Raw genomic sequence first — 24,384 nt, forward strand, 5'->3', positions numbered from 1 at the left:
AACCCGTATACCTTTAGTCTCTGTTAGAATAAACCACGTTGTTGAACATCTACCACTCTCCGAGTCATACCCAGCACGAGACCACCACACCACAAAGGATTAGTTTTACATCAACTGACCACAGCGCCATCTTCAGTCTATCCCATTGCCCGGATGGAACAGGGCGCCATCTTCACCCAATACCAGTGCCCGGATGGAACCGGGCGCCATCTTTGCTCCAACCCAGTGCCCGGATGGAACAGGGCGCCATCTTTACTCCATCCCAGTGCTGCCGGTGGGGCGGAACGATTCTCTACCAACCATTGGTATTAGGAACCGCTGACAACTCATACCGACGTGCTTTTTCAACATTTGTCCGTTTTAAAAGCTCACTCTACCACCTACAGATCCTAACACCATGGGTGACCGGGAGGACTTGGTGTACCAGGCTAAGCTTGCCGAGCAGGCGGAGCGGTACGACGGTAAGACGCTGGGAGGCTCTGCGGGGGACGGGTTCGACCTGGGAGTGCGGTGTTAGCTCTGGATAGCAACATGCTACGCTAACTGACTGTCGGACATAGTCGACGGACAAGCGGTTTTCAATCACCCCGCTGGTGGACGTGGTTCGACAACTGTCCGAGGTGGGATTCACGTGCAGCACCAATTACAGATTTTATATTCTTTGATAGACGTCGTAGATTGGTCCTCATGTATCGATACTGGCTAACGTTAGCGGCTAACACAAAATGGCGGATGGTCGGTGAGCTGTCAGACTCTTGCTCCCTGCACCAGGCTTGCCCCACAAACTAAGTGTTCTTGACCCACTGGTGGGCACTCTAAGATAATCTGGCGGTAAAGTCAGTATATAGTTTATATAATGTCAAGCTCACGCCGATTTAATGAAAATAAATGCAAATGTCGCACTGTAGTGTTATTAATGAGATCAGCCGCTGTTAGCTGATTAGTAGCCTGTGTGCTACGGGTGAGCGGTGGGAGGGAGGGCAGCTGTTCACTGGGGTCTTCCCCTACAGCCCACATATACGGATCAACCCGGGAGAACGACCCTCTGGGGCCGGTCCAGTACCGCCAGACCGTGGTGCCAGCAGGGGCCTCGCCGGGCTGTTTTTAGATGGACGGTTACTACTGTTACAGGGCGTGTTGCCCGGTAACGTAGTCTGATAGTGCCTATGAGTCACTGGTGGGGTTTGCCCCCCAGGGTGTATTTATGGCGATGCATGGGTGATTTGCTTACGATTACTATACACAATAGGCGTGCTTGAATAATGTGTAATTACCTCAGTCACAGCATTGGGGAGACGTATTTTTGTATTGTATTAATACATTTTTATTGTCATCATTACACACCAGTTGCAAGGGTTTAGCCGATCAATACATCCTCTCTCAGAAAATGTGGGCAGCCCAGAGATGTGCTCTTTCAACAGACGAGTGATCTAACCTTTTGTTATACATCTGACTCTGGGTGAGGCTCTGCACCGGTTCACGTTTCTAAAGCAATACAAATCTTATAAAACGTTGACATTACTTGAGTCTTTTTTAGCCACAATTTACCTCCTTTTGCTTGGTGGCTATCTCGTTTCTGACCCCTGTCTATTGTACTTAAAATATTTCACATGTTTATGTTTCTGTACAGCTGCATGGCCTTATGAGCTTGATGCATGTCTTGTCGTGTGCCCCACCTCCAAACAGAGATGGTGGAGTCCATGAAGCTGGTGGCGGGGATGGATGTGGAGCTGACGGTGGAGGAGAGGAACCTGCTATCGGTGGCATACAAGAATGTGATCGGAGCACGGCGAGCATCCTGGAGGATAATCAGCAGCATCGAACAGAGGGAGGAGAGCAAGGGCGGGGAAGACAAACTCAAGATGATCCGGGAATACAGGAAAACGGTAACGCGGCCCCGGCTGTGCTCAGCATGTGTGTTCCATTAATTACATGCTAACCAGAGCTATTAGTGCTGTCTGTCTTCTAGGGGTGCAACGGATCACAAAACTCACGGTTCGGATCTTGTCACAGTTTTTGAGTCACGGGTCGGCTCATTTTTGGATCAACAACAACAAAAAAGATAACAAGACAAATGTGACTTTAAATAAATTCTTAAAAACCAAATAAAGTGAAACATTTGGTAATAATCCTGCTTCCTTTAAGCATAGTAAATATTGAAAAAAAAATTGCTTGTGTCCACATTAAATAAAAACATAAAAAATAAAACATATTTTAAAACAAAATAAAGTGCAATCTGAGGCATTATTCCTTCTACTTTTTAACATGGATAGTAAATTAAAAAAGAAAAACTGTCCAAAGGAAGCACAGACCTGGATTTACAACTCTAAATTCAGGATATCTGCATTGAGGAGAGTTTGCAGCCCAGGCAATGCAGACATCCTCATCTTTTTTTTTTTCCCGTCTCAAGTATTGTAGCGAAATACCGTTTCTGTTGTGTTTTATATGGCATTTTGTAAATCCATTGATTTCTGTTTGAAGACTCATTGCTCTTTGACCGGAAATGGAAAGGGGGGGAGGTTGTAGTGTTTTCGCTCGGTTCTAGCCCTACTGTTGACACGGAGAACCGAGCGAAAAGACTACAACCGAACATACAGCCAAATAAAACACGACAGAAACTGTATTTCACTACAATACTTGATTAGGAACGTCAACGAACACCACTAACCACTCGGTGAGTTGCACGTTTCTGAAAACGAATGTTTAGGGTTGTTTTAAAGACAGGTTTGTGAATGTCCAAAGCCAGCCATTCTGAAGCAGGCAGGGGCCGTTAGAAATGAGCCAAATACCCGAGACAGGACCAATAGTCAACATTTCGGTGTGTCAACCAATATATGTCATCCTAGACAAACCAGAAAGGGCTCAATGTGCTAAATACCGGAATTGTCCTTTAAACATGCGCCGATCACGTGAACGCAGAACTTTTCTTTTTTCTTATCAGCCGATCACTTGCGTCCACAACCGTGAGGGTTGATCCGTTGCACCACTACTGTCTTCCATGCGCTCCAGTGCTACCTTGATGTAACTGTCATGAGTAGATGGCTGAGAAATGAGATGGCTTCAAGAAAAATATCAGAACCTAAACCTCACATGTTTTCTAATATCTTGACTCATACAGTGTTTTATAACCTAATAGGAACCCATTTTGTGATAATTTATACACAGCATTTGTATAGTTTTATCTCAAGTGAATGTGAAGAAAGTAAGTCTTTCACTTGTAACGTGTCCAGGCATACAATGTCTATTGGCCAACGGTCCCCACGAAATACCAAAGATGGTCTTCCTTGCATCCCACAATTACTGTGCTGTGTTAAAGATAATTAATCTTGGCTTCCAGATTATATAAATGAGCTGGATAACAGAAGGGTCTGAAGTGTGTTTGTGTGACCCCCCCCCCCCCCCCCCCCCCCATACAAGCTTCTATTGAAACTCATGACGTTACATCTTGGGTTCAATAGCAGTCCCAGACAGCTATGTGAGTCATAGTTGGCCAGCTCTCTCTGGAAATAAGAGCTGACTTTCATTGTTGGAGAGGCCGCCGAGTGTCGGATTGATGGGAGAGGCCATTGGAATGCAGTCAATGAGCTAATGTCATTCAGAGATTGAATGTGCTGTAACACTTACTTCTCTCGACAACGTCTGCCTCGGGGACACATTTTTTTATTTCTCTACCACGACCACGCCATTGCTCACAGACACTCAAGCCAAAATCACAGATCTGGTTTGAATTGTTAGTGTGTTTTGACAATGAGTTAAGTGCGTTATTCCATTTTGGTGACTGATATTCAGTGTGTGCGTATTTGTGATGCCAGGTTGAGGACGAGCTGAAGTCCATCTGTATCGAAATTCTGGATGTACTGGACAAGCACCTTATTCCTGCTGCCACCACAGGAGAATCCAAAGTCTTCTACTACAAAATGTAAGAGATCTGCATGTTGAACTTTAAACCACAGGGACGTTCCAGTTACACACAAAGTAATGTGTCCATTGTGTTCCAGCTACAATAACTTTTTTTGTTGTTTAATGTATTGTTCTATGTATCATGTGTTTTGTCGTATGTCAAAAAGAAAATTATGCTCTGAAACACTGAAATCAACCTAATTTATTTTTTTAAGCTGTAAGCAACGTTGAATCAATGATCAATTTGAAAAATCGTAGCATTTCTATCAATCAACTAATTAACTGCTCAACTCATTGTTTCAACCATCAACATTGCGCTGTACTCCAGGAAGGGGGACTACCACAGGTACCTGGCCGAGTTTGCCACTGGAAACGACCGCAAAGAGGCAGCGGAGAACAGCCTCGTGGCGTACAAAGCGGCAAGCGACATCGCCATGACGGAGCTGCCGCCCACACACCCCATCCGGCTCGGCCTAGCCCTCAACTTCTCTGTCTTCTACTATGAGATCCTCAACTCGCCGGACCGTGCCTGCAGGTAAGCCCATCCCCTGCTTCTGGTCCATATCTGCTGCTAGGGTTAGCCTGGAGTTTTAGAGAAAAATCCTTATTTTATATGGAAAGTCATGTAGTTGGTTACATGACAGTGCTATGGATTAATCTTGGTCCAACTCTCTCGTTTTTAAAACCTAGGATAAGATTTAAATATGGACTCAAATTGCCCTCTATTGGTAAAATGCATGGTATTGCATGAGTTACCTGCTTGGGCCGTTTTGGTTTTCCAGCTACCCTCAACCAAACATTCCCCCAATCTGAAAATCAGATTATAGCTAGTAAAGACAGCAAAAGGGCAGCTATATACCCACTTTAAATTAAAGAAACCCCTTTAAAGAAAATAAAGTGTCAATTTTGTAAGACGTGATCGTGGGCAGCACTAGCTCAAACCCTTCAGCCATAGCACAGGCCTGTAAACCATAGCCACAACATGCTTCTGAATGGGTTACAACAACCAGCATGTTAAACTGGCAGAACTTTATTTAAAAGCAAGCAATTGTATTCTAGTTCACGGTTATAACAAATAAATGGAAAAAAAACGTATCGTGTATTTTAGTGTCCTGTGTGAATGTATGGACCGGCATTGGAACTTTTAATGTTAATAGTGGTGGTTTTAATGTCAACAGCGGTGTCCAGGGCGGCTAACCTTCATGCATAGTATGAACCAGTCTGTGTCTGGTGTTGGCTGGAGCTCCATCGGAGGGGCGGATAACACTAGTAGTATCCAGGAGGTTTAACCTTTGTGGGCATAGTCAAGTCACATACCAATTGTAGAAGATGCAGCCATTGGGTGTATATGGGTTTGTTGCCACGTATACATTGTTTGATGCGTGTATAATTAAATGTTTAACTTATTCAGATCGACTCACGATCGGTCGACATTTAGTGGTAAAGAAGACCTATAAATATCAATGTACACAGATGGGCTGAACAACCCCGGATGGTCATCCTCGTCGTCAGAATATTACAACGTGCTCTTTGGAGCCAATGCTGTGACTCATGTCTATTTGTTGACACAGGTTGGCGAAGGCTGCATTCGATGACGCAATCGCAGAGCTGGACACGCTGAGTGAAGAGAGCTATAAGGACTCTACGCTTATCATGCAGTTGTTACGTGACAACCTGACACTATGGACTTCAGACATGCAGGGGGACGGTAAGTCTGTTTATCTAAGACTGAGTAAAATAATGATGTATGAAACACATTGGTCTTGATAAGGGTTTAATTTTGGCAGATCCAAAACCTTAAATTACTTATTGTTTAGTGTTCAAATAAATGCAAAATCACTTGCAGACTTTCTCAGTTTAACATACCCTTTCCCAACAAAAAAGTAAATTCTAGCGGCGTTTTCAAAATAAACAGATTAAATTGATAAATGGTGCGGTCCTTTAGCCTTGGGCTCTTCTCCCCCAGCTCACTGATACTGCTGAGTCAACGCCACTCCACCCCAAAAGAAAACTTCCTAGCGTTTGCAGTGGCTTGTGTGTCCTGTTGTAAAGCAGTACAAAGGAGTCTGTGAAGCCCTTTCTCCTCCTCGCCTCATTTTGGAAAAGCAGCAGTTCTTTCTAGAAGCTTTACTGCTCCCTCACCTCCCATCATGTTATTGAGTCCCTCTTCCTCTCCCTCTTGTGTGCTAGTCTGTGCTGTTGACTCCTAATGGAAAAACCCATGTTAACTGTTCTTTGCGAGTCTCGCTCACCTTGGCCTTGCTTTTTGGGTGTGCGGCCACATTCTTCCCACTGTACACTGGACTTACTGGTGACCCACGCTGTATGATCTCCCCCAGTCTTCATTTGTTAAGTTATTTCGTACTTCTGCAGATAAGGCTAGAGAGTGTGTGTGTGTGAGGTCAGGCTCATCGTCTTGGCTAATGAAGCGTCCTGAAGAAAAACTATTTTCTATTTAACTAGATCCTTCACCTGCATGCGTTTCCTTAAGCCCCCCAACCCCAGAGTTATATTTCTTGCTGTTTTAATTTCTCTTCAAGATTTATTGAGTCTGTACCTAGATATACAGCCAGCACCTAGACAAACTTGTCAGTTGATGCAATGAAGAGGTTAAATATTTAGCAATGGAGATGGATTTTGGCGTGACACTTTCCACTATTACTTACAGAGATACGAGTTTCTTTAGATCTTTATGTTGGTTGCTCTTGGTCTGGTTAATTAACATAGGTACTGCGAGTTGAATGCCTAAACAAAAGGATTAATTTGTGAAATATCAATCATTGTTGTAGGGATGTAACGGTATGAAAATTTAACCTCACGGTTATTGTGACCATAATTATCCCGGTTTTCGGTATTGTCGCGGCATTTTTAAGTGTGTTCAATATGTTCAGAAAGTACTGATAGGCCTACGCAAACTGAAATAGTTTAAAAAAGTGTAAATGTTTATTATATTTATTTATATATTATCAAAATTGCAACTTTTAACATCAAAGGAACAAGGGTTAAGCATGTAAACAGCGTATTTGTCAGTAACATTTACAGTAGTGCAGGTTTAATCCAAACATTCAAGACATAAAGAACAATATGTAAACAAATCAAAGAAAAACCACCCGTCTTATTTTATACCTCTTATTTTATTAAAATGTAAAACTGTACACATGAACACTGTACAAGTAAACTTTAAAAAAATAGTGCATTGCGCATTTAAAATAAATAGCCACTATAAACAAATAACAAAAATAACTACTACAATCATGTGTAATCAAATCCAAATGTTAAAGTATTTATGGTATTAAAATAACACACCATGCATTTCAGCTAAAACCTCAACGTTAACTTACCTTGCATTGGCTATACAGTTGTGGGTGATGGTCACGGAGATGAGTCATGAGATTCGATGTATTGCCGCCTTTAGCAGAAACTTTTTTCTTGCACGTTAACATTATGTTGTAGGCTACACAGTGTGCCTGCGCGGCAACTTCAGGAGACTCGGATGAAGCGCTGGGAAGGATTTAAGCACACAATTTCCACGCCGCGGGCTTGGTTATCCACCAAGATAATAATTTTATTTGAAATGGAAACGGTAATTGTTATTGACATAATTTTTATCAGGGATAACCGTTACACCGGTAACCGTTACATCCCTACATTGTTATGGAATTGGAGTTTCCTACATCCAATAAGGACATCTTTCTGGGCTGGAGAACTTGAGTATTATCAATCAGTGGTACCCAATTGTCTTAGACTTTAGGACTCCCCGGTAGGTACAGGTTTTGCTCTTTGGTTCTTCTGAAAATTAGTTTTCTTTGCCATCTGCAAAGAGGCAGGTTATTCACCCCAAATCTAGCCCGGTCAAGCAATTCTTCCCCACGTGAGCTTAAATCGCAAATAGGGTTGCATATGTGTTTATAATCCGAAGGAGAAGAGACTTGCTGGTTGATTTCCAAGCCGATTTATTGCATTCTGAACGAATCACATGTCAACCTGTTGAACACTTGTAGCAGCAGTAGGTTGGGATCACACAGCCAAGGCCTGGGTGTGTGTACATAATGGGAATCACTTCCCTCCTTACTAAGCTGGAAGCACAACAAACGGACAGTGTATGAGTGAACTTCCATTGGTTGACTTCTCCATGAAGACAACGGTTTGTTGTGAAGGAGCCCCATTTTGTGTTTTCCTACCGTGTGTAGTGATGCTGATTTTTTGATGTCCCCTCTCTCTGCAGGAGAAGAACAGAACAAAGAGGCATTGCAAGATGTTGAGGACGAGGCCCAGTGAGACTATGCCAACGACAGCCAACAACTTGAGACCCTATCCCTCAACCCCCTCCTCACACTCCTTCACCCCTCCTCCTCTATAACCAGGCCCAACCCTGAGGAAGTGTGAATTCCCGGTCCTCTCTCTCCTCCTTCCTCGTCGAATTTAATTTCTTTTGGATATTTCTTTCTCTCCCTCCCCTGTCCCTTCAAACCTCAGTAGCTTCATGTCTCACAGGGCCAAGGAGCGGACCCACTTATTTTCCTCTTCTTTGCATATATTTTATTTTTGTTAGCCCTTTAATTCAGTTGAAGTAAGTACCACTTAATTGAGACAGTAAATACAATGTGAGAAATGCAAAGATATAGAAAGAGTCCCTGAATTTAACAAATGTTATGTTTTCATTATTGTATGATTTTATTTTATTTCCCTTGGGTTTTTCCTCAATATTTTTATCAGTTGCTGGATATATTGAGAATTTTTTTCTTAATGTAATTGCAGAAATTAACTTTTATTACTGATATGTTGACTATAAGTTTTGGGAGCCTTTTTATCTGTTTTTAGTGAAATGTCAAATGCAAATCATTTTACTTTTTTTTTTTTATGGGCAGAATAAAATATAATACTTTAAGTGCCCTTTTTGTTAACTTAGTTTTTCAGAGGCAGTTGGCGAAATTTGCGATATCCATGTAGAAGCGAACAACCATGACCTTTACACCGTCGTCCTCCAGTTGTAGTTATTTTTCTTTCCAGGAGTCGTTCTTGGATTCTTTTGTGCTGAAATACTGTATCTGTGTACACATCCTTTCCTTAACGCCTGACTGATAGCTTAGCGGTGGTTAAGACTGGACAAAATAAACAGTAGAAACTATCACCTGTATGGGAAGACGTGTCTCAATCCGGCCCCCTAGCTCCTCGACGGAGAGCTGTAAAAGTACCCTGACTGTCAGTGCTTGCATGTTGAGGCAAATGACGAACTGTTTTTCTTGCTTCATCCTACTTTTTACTAGAAGCCATCTCTTCACGAGGTGCTTTTCTCCATCTGTCTCTGGGCAGTTTCCTGTCAATGGTATATTTTATTTTCTCTTCTTGCTTGGTTATGTGTAACTTGGAGCTGATTTGTACTACTGGATATCTGACTGGAGCCACAGACGGGGGGGATCTGTACCGTTCTTACTGAAACAGCATGGAATTAACATTAAACAATCTAAATTAAACGTTAAAAAACAATATGGTTTTGTTTCTTTCAAATCTTGATGGATAGTGGTGTGTTGGTAGGCCAGTTGTTGGTGCTGTAACGACAGAAGACCCAAAGTAACATTCCTAGCATTCCTTAGGACTACTAAATATTTGAGCGTTCAAAGTGAAATATTTTTAGCTACAAATGGTTAAGAAATACAATGTACCCACTAAATGCCTTTGATAGCTACAGTTGTTGCTATAGATACAACATATGTTGCAGTGGAAGCCACACATGGCAACTGGGAACATATTTATAGAGGCTTATCCTAGATGGATAGCACTTGCCTGCTCATGGACCTTTTAAAGCAGGGGTGGGGAACCTTTTTCACATCAAGGGCCATTTCAATTTTTCCAAAGTCCTCAGAGGGCCATACCATTATGAACACATAACTAAAGATGAAAAAAATGACAAAAAAAGTCTATAACTGCTGTGTTACTAAGCCTCATGTTTTCTGCATTTCTAGACTCACCTAATGTGATGGCTGGAACTGTTTTTCTCTAGCAAGGCGTCTGCTGGCAGTGATGATGATGCTACTCAAAGCTGGTTTTCCAAGTTTGAGTCAGTCAGTCTTGAGCGGAAGCGAGTCTTTGCAAGAATCAGTTTTGAAAAGAACTGCTCACAGCGATACGTTGTCCCAAACAGAGATGCAAACTTCAGGGCATGTCTCCTCAGGATGGGAAAATCCTCAGCACGAACATACAGTTTGTAAAAGTCCAGCAGAGAAAGGTTGTGGTACTTGGCTTTGAGCTCGTTGTTGTTTTGCAGATCAATTATTTCCATTTGGAGGTTATCTGGCACATCAGACGGTTGCACATTAAATGGTGTCACAAACACGTCGAGTTCCTTTTGTATATTTTTCACATCATGAAACCTCTCATCAAATGCCTGGATGAGTTTTGCACTCACCAGCATATTCAGTCGTAACATCAGGCTTTTGTTCTTGTAGGGTGGGAAAGTGCACAGTGTTTCCCCTTTCCAGCTGTCCTTGCCACAGCCGTAACTTCACTTCAAATGATTTCACATTTGAAAGCAGAGAGCTGATGAGCTGGTTGGGACCTTGCAGCTTGATGTTTAGCTCTGACAGGTGCTTGCTGATGTCCACCATGAAGGCCAGATCACGGAGGAACTTGCCATCACTGAGCTCCATGACAGGTTTACCCTTCATCTCCATGAAGCGTCTGACTTCTTCCCGCAGTGTATAAAACCGTGCGAGCATATTTGCACGACTCAGCCATCGCACTTCACAATGATAAACCAGATCACCATACTCTGACTCAAGCTCGCTGAGTAACTCCTTGAACTGGCGGTTGTTCAGCCCTCTGCTTTTAATGAAGTTCATGGTGGACACAACTGTTTCCATCACATTGTTAAGCTTCAGGGAATGTGCACACAAACTCTTGATGTATGATACAGTGGCATACAACTAAATCACTTGGATCCAGACTCAGTCGGCTCATTTCTTTTTTGACTAAAGCAGTCAATCCTTTTTGCGCGCCAACCATTGCGGGAGCTCCGTCAGTTGCGATGCCGCTCAACTTCTCAAATGGCAGTTCAAAATTGTTCATGGCCCCAATAACTTGATTGAACAAATCCTCACCTTTAGTAGTGCCATGCATGGCTTGCAAAGACTTTGTTTCAAACTCAGACGTAATCCCACGCAGAAAAATGGCAAGCTGCGCTGTGTGTGTGTGATGTCTGTTGTCTCGTCACAGGCCAGAGAAAAATACTCAAAGTCTCTTGCAGTGTTCTTGATTGTTTTTTCAATATCTTGCGCCATATCAGTAATCCTTTCTGAAACGGTTCTCCGGGACAAACTGACGCTTTGAAATAATTTCACTTTGTCGGGCGCGAGCAGCTCCGCGGCGGCTACGAGGCACTCATTCACGAACTCTCCTTCAGCATGAGGTTTCAGCTTCGTGGCTATCAGTTCACTCATAACAAAACTTGCACGCGTAATATTCTCTCTGTCAGTCTGTGGCCGTGTGAAAGCTGCTTGTTGAGCACCCAAACTCCGACGAAGAGCGTTAATTTTATCCAAACGCATTTGTCCTTTCAACTCGTCGAGTTTAGCATGTTTCGAGCTGTAATGGCGCTCGACATTGGCCTTTTTCATCACCGCAAGCGCCTCGCCACAAACTAGGCACACTGGCTTGCCTTTCACTTCAACAAAGAAAAAGTCATTTGTCCATTTTTCCTGAAATACGCGGCATTCTGCGTCCACCTTCCTTTTCTTGACAGTCGCCATGATGCATCACTTGTCTGTGTCGGTACTTGTCATGTGTCAGTCACTCCGACCCAATGCAGTGGTACGTACATCACATGTACCTGTATTCACTGACCCTGACGTTGACTCGGACATAGGACTCTCTCTCGGAAAACTAATGACGGGCGATATATTTTTTTTCCTGATTATTTTTTTTTATTCATGTATGCATATATGAAGATATAAAATATAAAAATTGTATTGCATTGCGGGCCAGTTGAAATGGCCTCGCGGGCCGTATACGGCCTGGAGGCCGGACGTTCCCCACCCCTGTTTTAAAGCATAAGTCACCATGGTGACTTAAATGCTCTCAACCAGAGTGGTAGATATAACAGAGTGGCGACACTTCCATTGGACTCTGTTGTACCCAACTGTATATTTTATCAGAGGCCCTTTATGATTCATAACCTGAAATGTATTTGTAAGTGCACAGCGTAATTACATATATTTTTTATCTTTGTAGACGACCAGTTGCCTGCTAGTTTGTTAGCTCGACTTTGCAAGCTGTGAAGGTATCTCCAGGGATATATTTTTAACTTGGTAGACGATCGCTTTTCAGACATTGCCTGCTTGTTAGTCAGCTCGATCTCGCCAGCTGTGAAGGTATGTATTGAGCCAGTATCCTGTCATAATTCAAACCTGAAGAAAAAAAGTTTCAAAGGCTTGTAAGTGTTTGAAAACGCACTACCTTGTAAAAAAGGGTTTTGCATCACTGAAAAAAGATTATAGCCTGAAAAAAATTCAAACATCTGCAAACATTAATTTGTGTTCTATTTTATCTTCATCATTTTCACCAACACATTTTCAGAGTAAATTATTTTTCACAAACGCACTTTCAAAGAAAAATGTTTCACCAGCCCATTTGCAGAGTTTCAAATCTGGCACTGCTCTAACAGTGTATTACTTTGTTTCCCGGTTTTGAAATCTTGTAAATGGGATTCTGCAAACAGGTGTTCATACATTGAGAAATACGTTTTGAAAGGTTGAATATTTATTTTTAAAAACTTTTAAAGGTGTAAATTTACACCATTGCAATGTATTTTTTCAGCACTGACTTTTCAGAGATTTGACCACACAGGCGCCAGCTTGTGAGTCACGTGATTATTGGCTGTGTAACGGTCCCAGAGACTTGTCGTGGAGGAATATATATTTTATACGTGTTTATGTGTTTGGTTATTCATAACCACTTTAAATTCCTTATTACAATTATTGTAAATAGATACAATATATGCAATTGAAATTAATGTTATTATTGTAAGGTAAATGTTCAACAAAGTTATATTATGCACGTAACGTAGTACGTCTGTTAACACAGGAAGTAGATTGCGGGTCAGACGTTACGTTTGTGTAAGTATGTTACGGCTACAAAAATTCTGTTCATGGTCCAAGAGACGCACACGGTAATTGGTTTATTTACAGTTGTACGATCAATTCAATTTCTGTGTAGTTAATCGTGGGATTTAAGTATTGTTTATCGTCCTTTTATAGTTTTCACGGTGTCAAACGGTGTACGAGGAGAGCAATAAAGACAAAGACATCAGTATGAAGCGTGGCCATTATTCCATTGGACCGGTGCAGTTACAGTGACAACGTACCAGCATGGCCGACAGTTCGAAGTAAAGGTAAAGAAGAGAGAAAGGAAGCACGATCGCGGGGCAGCGTGTAACCGGAGACAACGGAGGAAAAGAGACTCGCTGGCCGATTCACGGAGAAAACGGCAGCGTCGATTCTGGCGCCATTGAGGACAGTTGCGTGATTTCGCCACTAGAGGCGTTTAACAGCGTAAGGTACAGCTTTGCAAATAACTCCCCATACGGACTTGATATTAGTTTCTGCGTCATTCCAGCGCTGTCTTTGGACGAGAGAGAGAGACTCTGTAAATGGCTTCAGAACATGTACAATGTCAGTTCATGAAGAAGAATCACTAGGCAATGAAGTGAGAGAGCAAACTCAGTATCTTCGTGAAGAATTGTATAGACTATCGTCACAGACTGACGATATTGAAATAGAGTTACTCATAGGTGACATTCATGCCCTTATTGAGTTATGCAAAATAACAGAGATACCGGCGCTACTTCAGCTACAGTAGAACCCTCGGAAATCTTCACAGGAGAGAAAGTTAACCCCAAAGATGCAGAAGATAAAGCAACAAGAGACTTCTCAGAAGGAGAATGTATTCAGTAGACTGTATGAAAACTGGAAAGAACAAGTTAGAGCTGCACGCACTACACTTAAAGAAGAGTGCTCTGACCGAGTTCTTAGTATCATGATGGATGATGTTGAGGAGCTTGAGACTAAAGTGAGAGGTGTGTATAAGGAAATACGGTCTCAGTCAGCACCCTCTAATGATATTAGGAGAAGGATGGACTCTTGCACAGCAGTAACGTCAAATTTGATGGGGCTACTGAAAGTGCGCATGAGTGAAGTGGGACTAAACAAGTTTAATGCTAAGGCAGAAAATACAAGACTCCGTACGCTACTACACAAAGAATATGCACAGTCAATATTTGGGATCACAATCACCAAATCTACTGTCAGAAGCCGTCTCTCAAACTGTTCATCACAGCATAGCATTAAAACCAAAAGTGTAGAGTGTGCTGCACAGTTGGCCGCAAAGAAAGCTGAAATGGAGATGGAAGAGGCAATTGCTCCCCAAAAGCAAGAGCTTAAGGAACTGGAAGATCAGAGAGATCTTCAAGTAATGGCTGCTAAGCTTAAGGCCTACTCTGAAGCCGACTCAGGTGAGGCCTGGGACGAAGACAAAGCAGCATGCAGTGAGGTGGCCAGTTGTCCTCCAGTACGCTGCAAATAAAGAAAAAGTCAACAAACATGTAAGAAAAATAACAGAGAACAAGCCATCAACAATTACAATGAACATCATTAGCAAAGGCTTTACATGACACAATGGTTCTCACCAGACTCCCTGCACCTGAGCCATCAGTCTTCTCAGGAGACTCACTTAAGTTCTTACAATTACAATTACAAGTTCTTGGAGTGGAGTACAAGCTTCAAGACATTAATAGAACAACAATGCACAAATCCAGCTGACAGATTATTCTTTCTGCAGAAGTACATCAGTGGTGAAGCTCTATCAGTATTGGAAAAAAGCTTCTACAGAAAGGATGATGAAGCCTACGACCAAGCATGGAAAGCTTTAAATAGTAGATATGGCCACCCCTTTGTTATTCAGTGTGCATTCAGAGAAAAATTGAGCAGTTGGCCAAAGATTGGCTCAAGAGAGTCAGCGAAGTTGAGACAATTTAGTGATTTTCTGACAGCTTGCAAAAATGCCATGCCTAACGTTAAAGGACTACAGGTGTTAAATGACTGTGAAGAGAATCAAAAAATGATCCAGAAACTCCCTGATTGGATAACCTCATGCTGGAATCGCTATGCCTCGAAGCAGTTGCGACAGTCTGAAGAATACCCCAGTTTCAAAGAGTTCACAGAATTTTTGGCAGAAGAATCAGAAAGAGCATGCAATCCCGTGTCATCCTTTCAGGCCCTGAAGCCTACTGAAGAAAGGCCCTTTAGAGACATAAAGCAACCAAAGGCTACTGCATTCATCACAAATGTGGAAGCATCAGACAGATCAAATACAGCGATGAAATCATACAGTTCTGCCGATAACAGTGCAAACCCTTCAATGGGATTCAAGGAAGCATCAGCTCAGCTTCATCCTCAAACCAAGTCAAATGCATGTGCTGTGGAGAAAGCCCCTCCATCCACAAGTGCCAGAAGTTTATCAATAAACCTGCAGAGGACAAGAGAAAGTTATTTTTGACAATAACCTGTGTTTTGGCTGTCTTAGAAGAGGACACAAATCAAAGGAATGTGAGAATAAAGCTACTTGCAGCATTTGCAAAAAATCTCATTCAACGCCACTTCATGAAGACCATCCGACTTCTGCTCACACATCTTCTCAGGCCAGGCAACCAGAGCAAAACTCATCCTCCCTCTCTTGCTTCGTGGACGAAGGCGATGTTGGGAGTACATCCATGATTGTGCCTGTATGGATTTCTTCAACTAGTAATCCTGAAACAGAGACATTTGTGTATGCCCTATTAGATACACAGAGTAGTAACACTTTTGTTGACCAAGAGGTATGTGTAAAGACGGGGGTAGAGTTAGAATCAGTTAAGTTAAGGCATACCACTATAATGGGAAAGGATTCCATTGTTCAGAGTGAGAGAGCTAGTGGTCTTAGAGTTAGAGGATACTCTTCATCAAGCTTTATTAACTTGCCACCTGCCTATACCAGAGATTTCATTCCCCTCCAACGTTCCCACATTCCTGTCCCTGAAACTGCCAAAAGGTGGACACATCTAGGCAGCATAGCACAGGAAATGCCAGGACTAATGGATTGTGCAGTTGGACTCCTAATAGGCTACGATTGCCCCAGAGCGTTGGCGCCAAGGCAGGTCCTCGCAGGAGGCGACGATGAGCTAAACGCCATCAAGACAGATCTGGGTTGGAGCATTGTCGGCAGCTCGTTGCGCATAGCAAAGTCAACAGAAGTGACAGGTCTGTGCCACCGTGTAACTGTCAAGGAACTGCCTCTATTGACACCAGCCGCAGTCATCAGAGCCCTGGAATCAGATTTCAAGGATACTAAGTCAGGGGAAAAGAGCATATCGCAAGATGATATACAGTTCATGCAATTGCTCAAAAGTCAAAATGCAGAAGGACACCTGGAAACGCCCCTCCCATTTATGTCAAGCCCACAACTTCCAGAAAATAAGCAGCTGGCTCTGGTGCGGATGAAGCACCTAAAGAGGAAACATGAGAAAAGTTTAGAGAAGACTATGTTAAGTTTATGCAAGGTGTGTTCAAGGATGGAGACACAGAGAGAGACGGGTGTACACTCAGACAGAGAGAGAGAGAGATGGGTGTACACTCACACAGAGAGAGACGGGTGTACACACAGACACAGAGAGAGAGACGGGTGTACACTCACACAGAGAGAGACGGGTGTACACTCACACAGAGAGAGACGGGTGTACACTCAGACAGAGAGAGAGAGACGGGTGTACTCTCAGACACAGAGAGAGAGATGGGTGTACACACACACACACACACAGAGACGGGTGTACCCTCACACAGATGGGTACGCTTTAAATGCAGAGGACAGACCCTCAATGAGCTGCGAGCAAACGACTACTGGGTTGTTGGTGGGAGTAAAGCTGTAGCAAACCACATTAAACAATGTGTCACATGCAGAAGAGCTCACAGGCCAGCTGAGAAACAATGTGACTTCACTACGAACATGCCTGACGCCAGTCACATGGGAGGGGTCTGGGAACGGCAGGTTAGGACAGTAAGAGGAGTCCTAAACTGGGTCCTTTCAAAGAGTGCTCGAAGAGTGGATGACGCTTCATTAAGAACCTTTTCGTAGGAAGCCATGTCAGTTGTAAATAGCCGCCCACTCACCACAGACAACATCAATGATCCCGGAGGTCTAGAGCCCCTTACACCAAACCATCTACTTACCCTGAAGACCTCTGCCCCACTGCCTCCGCCAGGAAAATTTGTGGCAGAAGATCTCTATCTCAGAAAGAGGTGGAGTTCAATATCTGACAGAGCAATTCTGAAGTAGATGGAAGAAGGAATATCTAGCAAACATCACCAGCAGACAACGCTGGCAGTCTTCAAGACGAAATGTGAAGATCGGAGACATTGTCATTCTCAAAGAGGAAAGTACTCCCCGCAATAAGTGGAGACTCGGAAGAGTCCTTGATGTTTGTAATGATGAAGATGGCTTGGTGTGAAAGGCAACAGTACAAATAGGTGATAGAAAGCTAGGGAAGGCAGGGCATTGACATGCTAGTCCATCCATTCTTGAACGACCTATTCATAAGTAAGTTGTACATGTAGAAAACAATTAAGATGTGTTCAGAAGAACTAGTCTCTAAATACCGTGAAGAGTTTAAAAATATCACTGACTAAGAGTTAAGTCAAATGTTTGGTTTGAGAAGTTACCTGATTTATTCAAATGTTGCATGAAGGTTGTCATGTATCAATAATTTGGTGGGAGTCTAACGGTCCCAGAGACTTGTCGTGGAGGAATATATATTTTATACGTGTTTATGTGTTTGGTTATTCATAACTACTTTAAGTTCCTTATTACAATTATTGTAAATAGATACAATATATGCTAGTGAACTTAATGTAATTACAATAAATAATATTGTTAATGTTCAAAGTTATATTATGCACGTAACGTAGTAGGTCAAGGGACCTGTCTGTTAACACAGGAAGTAGATTGCGGGTCAGACGTAACGGTTGTAAAAGTATGTTACGGCTACTACAATTCTGTTCATGATCCAAGAGGCGCACACGGTAATTGGTTTATTTACAGTTGTACGATCAAGTCAATTTCTGTGTAGTTAATCGTGGGATTTAAATATTGTTTATCGTCCTTTTGTAGTTTTCACGGTGTCAAACGGTGTATGAGGAGGGCAATAAAAATAAAGAAATCAGTATGAAGCGTGGCCATTATTCCATTGGACCGGTGCAGTTACAGGCAGTGTTCTGTCACTGTTTCGTTCTGAAACTCCTGACAGGCAAAGGTCTGACAACAAAGAAAAAAAAAAACGTTCCTGGGGGCGGGACCATTTTGCTCTGAACCTATTGGTTGCTCTCTGCTGACGTACAGTCCAATCACATGTGCCATTGGCCAGACTGTGCAGGATTGACAGTGCTCTGCCGATGACAAGAATAACAAGCTACTTGCGCGGTTGATTTTGTTGTCTATTTTCTGGAACCATGGCTGGGAGATAGGTGAGCAATTTTATTCTATATTGTATGCGTTCTAAAACGCCTTATTCACTATGTAGGCTAGTTATATAATGCAGGGAACTTAACAGGATATGCTGTAAAATTTGTTTGGCTTAAACGTTTTTGCAACTTAAAGGGGAGCTATGCAACTTTGGCCACATCTTCGCTGTTTTCTTGGTTAGCGCTCGCATTGAGCTCCCCCTACAGCTTCGGAATGTATCTATGTATTTATGATTTATTTATTATCTAGTATTTATTATCTGCTCAAGTACGTGACTTGTGTACGGAATTACAGGTAAATGGATTCAGAGATCGAGACAATATGCTGTCGCTAGTCCCCGCAGGAGAGTCGCCATAGGCAGATGCTGTGTCTGGAAGATTAGGGACACATTTATGTTTACGTGTAAATGCTTGTAAATAAACATTGTAAATAAATATTATTGTATATGGCTTTAAAATGTTTCCATTTTTTTAAATAACATGTTTGCACCACCTTTCTATCATTTGTTCAATAATACACACTTTGGTTAGAAAAATATTTATTTTGGATATTGAAAGAAATGCAAGTGACAGTTCTTCTGTTTTTTGCCTTACGGCTATTGTGTAACATCTTCTTGAGGGTTCTCTGGATTTCCTCGTGACACTTACCCGCACAAGTTTGGATGTGGATGGTGGCTGTGCCGGGGCAGGCAGGCCCAGCCGTCTTGGGTCATCAAGCCTCATAATAATGCTGTTTGCCAACGCTTGTAACTAAGAAAAAATACAAAGCAATCTTTTTACAAACATGTTTACAAGCGGGGAACTAAACCAAAGGTATAACATGGCTAAAGCTATAATGGAGGTTCACGTATCGTAACAGTTCTGTTTACGACGAATATGTGCTAACTAGCAGCTCTCGTGCAGGGTACTTCACTATATGGCCAGCCAGACATATCACATGATATAGGCTATACACTCTTAGAAAAATCGGAGGCATTCGAATAGCGGTCAAGTGATCTAAATCAACAAGAACCTCGATTCGGGGGGACGAGACAGACGAACAGCAAAATAACCATGAAAAAAATCGTGTTGGGTAGTGAGTACGCTAACACCCCAGCAAGCAAGCTAGAAACATACAGGCCTCACAACAAAACGGTCAAGCAAACACATTTTTACAGAGACTATCAACATCAAGAAGCCACAATACAAAGAGGACAAAGTTCACCCACGGGTACTTAGAATTTCAAGAGCAACACGGCCATGGCTAGTCGGCATCCGATTTGCACTCTTTTTCTTTCTGTTCACGCTATTCCTGAGAAGATCGCCCAACGTTTACTCGTGTCTGGCCTCTCTGTCGGTCAGTTCTCTTCTTCTGTTTCTCCAACATTGGGTTTCTCTGTCTCTTTTTAGTCGGCTGATCCATGATGAATGTAACAATCCCTTCGCTACTTTTGTTTATATCGAGCCGGTTCCTTGTTTGTGGGTCTGCAGTGCCGTAAAGCAATTTGGTGCTTCACGAGACCCGAGTCTCCCGCGAGAGTGGGCGGCGGGTCGCCAGCAGAAACCTGCATATTCCCTTTTTCCGCCAAGATGCGCTAGGGGGTGTCGAAACAGCAACCAATCGACCCGTAAAGTGTTATAGAACCATCACAATGACTCAAACTGTTATATTAAGGTAAATTAAGCCAAAAAAGTTGCATATGTGACCGTGGCATGAATTTGTTAATAGTCGACAATGCCACCTACGGGAGGGGATACCCTAGGACCAGAACTGTGCTAGCTACTGTGCTATAGCACATGTTAGCACTGGGGCCTCTGGGTCCCATAACTCGGAAGCTATTGAGCAAAAAGCAATTTCCCATAGGAAATGAATGGCCGAATATCTGTTGAATATCTGTTGAATATCCAACATCAAACTAACTTCACCACGGTAATACCGGTTACTAATTACATGTCTGGTCACTGTCTGGGACACACAAGACAGTACACAATAAATTAACAGACTGGACGGATAAACCCCCACAGTTAAATGAAAGGAACCGACAAGTTAAACAAACAAAAGCATAAAGCAGCATGCAGGGCAAGCGGGGAAGATGGGCAGCACACCACTGCGTAGCCTTAGCCTATAAAACAAAGAAAACAATAAACCGTGCATGCAGGTCAAGCAGAGAAGATGGGCAGCACACCACTGTGTAGCCTTAGCCTAAGAAAAGAAAACAATGAATTGTGCATGCAGGTCAAGCAGAGCCAGGAGCAGCACAACACTGCATAACCACATTAGCACAAACAATAAGCAGCATGCAGGGGCAGCACACCACTGCGTAGCCGAATACACATAAAACAAAGAAAACAATAAATTGCGCATGCAGGTCGTCATGCTTTTGAGACTGAATTTTGTGGGATAACAGAACAGCAGCCCGTCGGTGACATCGGGTAATTGGCCACGATCCACTTCAAAGCATGGGACCGATGAATGCCTCAGCTCGGAACAGCCGGTCATGGGGAGCGAAGTCGTAGCTCATCTACGGCTAACAGCACAACCGGAGAAGAGATAGCTTTTAGTTTACACAAGTTGACTGACGAGAATAGTAAATTAATAGCAGCCTACCTCCAGGTGATCCCAAACCAGCACCTAATTTGCAACAAGTTAGCAACGCCATGCGAAGCAGCCAACTTCCAGCCTACGGCACCGAGTAATGGACGCCCCGGAAGCAAAACAACGTGCAGGACATATCCCTCCTGATGACGTCTGCTGACCTTATATTAAAATAAAGTCTGCCCCCCTAATCAGGATGGCTATGGCTCGGTTAATCATACCCGAGACCGGCCAGAGGTATAGCTCAACCTGCCACACATAGTTCCCCTTTAATGAGACGTTGCTATATTTTGCATGGAAGTAGCTGGTGTTAAACACCACTGTTTACCAATAACAATTTTAATTTACTCGCTCACAAGATTACATTATTTATGTATGCCTACTTAGGTTTGTGTTTAATCTTTTTTTTTAGGGTCAGCCTTTTGTGCGCCTGAGGGTGGCGCACAAACATTTGTTTACCGGTGGAAGGGATACTGCCATTAATGGGTGAAATTAATCGGATTAATCGGTGAGAAGCTCTTGCGGGATCCAATGTTATTAAATAAATGAACCACCGATCATTTGCAATGTTTGTAATTTGTAATGAACGTATATAATTGTAATTTATATAATTTACTTATGTGTTCATAGCACTTTGATTGAACAAATGGAGTTAACAGGACGGGTGACCCCAGTGCAGGCCAAAAAAAAGTGGGATAACCTTAAAAGTAAATATAAGGTAAGGAGCAAGATGACAGCAATATTCTTTTGACATTTACTGCCTTCTTGCTGTGCCATAGTTGTAGGTATAACAGGGAAATATTAGATTGCTAGTAGCCTCGTTTTTTATTATATTTTTATTGTCAGGATTGCAAGAGCCCTGCCCCAGGTCAAGGCACAGGGGATGGCAGTCCAACAGCAGGGATATGGCGCTGGTTTGGCTTGATGGATGAGCTAATTGGCAGGTCAGCAGCCGTGTCACCACCAGTGGTAGTGTGCTCCCTCCCAACCAGGCCAGGCCAGGTTAGGTTCAGAGTGGAGGAGGAGGTGAGAGGAGTAGGGGCAGGCGCAGGAGCCAGCACAGCGACAGCCGCAGCAGTACTAGTATGTGTGTGTATGTGTGTGAGCCCAAGGACTCCATCTCCACCCAGACTCAACAGTGTCTCTCCCGTCTGATGCTGGTGACGAGGACACGACCGCAGGAGCAAACGCAGCAGTAGGGGCAGTTGCAGCGGACGCAGCAGGGGCAGTTGCAGCAGGTGAAGCAGTGGCCGGAGCAGGGAGAAGAGGGAGGGAGGATCCCTTCCTGCTTCTGGTGAGGGAGGATATCCTTTACCACCGGCAGGCAGATGACAGAGGTGGAGTCAAGGGAGCGGTTTGACCGTTTCTTCTCTCTCCTTGAGCGTTTGGTTAGGAAGGAAGGCGTGAATGAATGAAGGATGGTATGTATGAATGAATGAATCAGATCACTTCAATAATATATCCAAATAAATACATGTTTATCAACACTTTCTTTGTCTTTTTTCCCCTGCATAATAGTAATCAACCATACTGTAAATGTGATGCATAAATTAAATTTCACTTAGTTTTTCATAAAATGAATGGAATTGTTTTTAATAAAGAAAATTCGATCAACCGCAACAAAGCTTTTGTGACTTCCTCAAAGAGCCTCCATGCTAAAGAGACATGACCGCATTCATAACAGACAAAAGTGATTTAAAAATTTCAAAAATATGTATGTTGCAGTTGTCCATTCGGTTCTTCCAATGTTTAAATGAGTTGGAATCTTGGTGCGGTCACAGGCTGTGGGAAGAAGGGAGATCTTTAGGTTAGTACCGAATCTTTGACACGGTCAGATGACATCCCTATGTTGGTTGTCATTGTAACGAGTTCGAGCAATGAGAGCAGGCGGGGTTGTCGTTCTCTCCGCAGGAGATCGGTTTATTTGGGTTTAACCGGAACAGAAATATTCAAAATACAACAAAAAGGGTCCATTCAGAGCCGTCTCGCGGTGGATCGGGGTAAGTTCCACTCGCTCCGGACCTCCGTGGTCCGTTCGCTCCTGGGTTTGGTCTTTCCTCACTATAACAGAAAGCAGGCACATAAGTACACCCTCCCTGATTGACCTGAGTGCAGACACCTGCTCACCACCAGGTTCAATCCCCCCGGCCAATCCCGTGCGCTGCCAACCTGTCCATACTCCCCCTGCAGGCCAGACGTTGCACGTCCCCCCACAGTCATATTTATCATATTTACCAGAACTAAGTAGTCGTGGTCCTGTGGAGCCACTTCAAGAGGGGTAATGGCATTGGCCAGGGCCGGACGCCAAGGAGCTCCACTCTGTGACTCCATGCCACATTCTCCTTCAGGGGGAGGGTCATCTCCCTCCATGGCCCCATCCTCCACTGTCTGGGACGTCATCGGCCACACCAACGCAAATGTTGTGCAGTACTGCACACACAGTCACCACCTGCACAAGGAAAAGGTTTAAAGAGACAAACAGGAACGTTAGTGTAAATGAAGGTGTAATAATTAGATTAATCCATAAAAGTTCTTTTACAATTATGATGTACAATAAGTAGACAAAGTTAAACAGACAAATATGGATGATTATGGAATTGGAATAAACCTACTTTGTACTTCAAGTGCCTCTAAAAAGATGCACCTGAAGCAGGTTTTCATCATCCCAAAGGCACGCTCAACAATTGAGCGGGCCCGAGAGTGATGATTATTAAACCTTTGCTCTGCCATGCCTCTGAGTGGTCGCTTATATAGTGTGATAAGGGCCATCGGCTGTGTAAGGCATGGATAGCCACCATCACCCAAGATGAAATAGCCTGGTGGAGGGTAATTGCCAGCCAGGTAAATTGAACCATTTCGAAGGATGCGTGCATCATGCACTCTTTCTGGGAAGCCCACGATGGTGTCAATGAAGCGACCCTGATGGTCACAGACTGTCTGCAGCACCATGGATTGATACAGCTTCCTGTTCAGGTAGTCTTGACCATCAGGGCCGCCAGGATATTTAATTTGGATGTGGGATCCGTCGATGGCCCCAGGTGCTTTAGCGAAAGCAGGGTGCCCTGCCAGCAGGGCAAACCCTTCCCCCATGGCCTTGACCTCCTCATCATTTGATGGCAGCTTTGATGAAACAGTTTAGGCTGCTGGACGGCGCTGCAAGGAACTTTTATAAACGCAATATTGTTATCCCGCAGTAATCAGCCCGACAGCCCTGAAACGTTAACGGCCCACCGGGAATTCTCCCGACTCTCCCGATTACCACTCTGCCACCGTGTGTGTGTGTGTGTGTGTGTGTGTAATGGTAATGTGTATAGGCCTTTGTATGGTAGGAATATTCATACTGGTTTAAATAATAAATGATATAGTATT

At 43.2% G+C, this 24,384-nt stretch overlaps 1 protein-coding gene across 1 annotated transcript; it reads left to right on the plus strand.

Annotated features, from left to right (window-relative positions):
- Window positions 1–237: 237 nt before the first annotated feature.
- Window positions 238–9,387, plus strand: ywhae1 (tyrosine 3-monooxygenase/tryptophan 5-monooxygenase activation protein, epsilon polypeptide 1). The gene is made up of 7 exons (XM_079732361.1): window positions 238–305; window positions 387–461; window positions 1,687–1,886; window positions 3,813–3,919; window positions 4,229–4,435; window positions 5,472–5,608; window positions 8,126–9,387. Exons 2-7 carry the CDS (start codon window positions 398–400, stop codon window positions 8,176–8,178), a joined length of 768 nt encoding a protein of 255 aa, XP_079588487.1. The 5' UTR covers window positions 238–305; window positions 387–397; the 3' UTR covers window positions 8,179–9,387.
- Window positions 9,388–24,384: the final 14,997 nt, after the last annotated feature.

This window comes from Pollachius pollachius (genome assembly GCF_949987615.1).
Source record: "Pollachius pollachius genome assembly, chromosome: 3".
Classification (NCBI taxonomy): domain Eukaryota; kingdom Metazoa; phylum Chordata; class Actinopteri; order Gadiformes; family Gadidae; genus Pollachius; species Pollachius pollachius.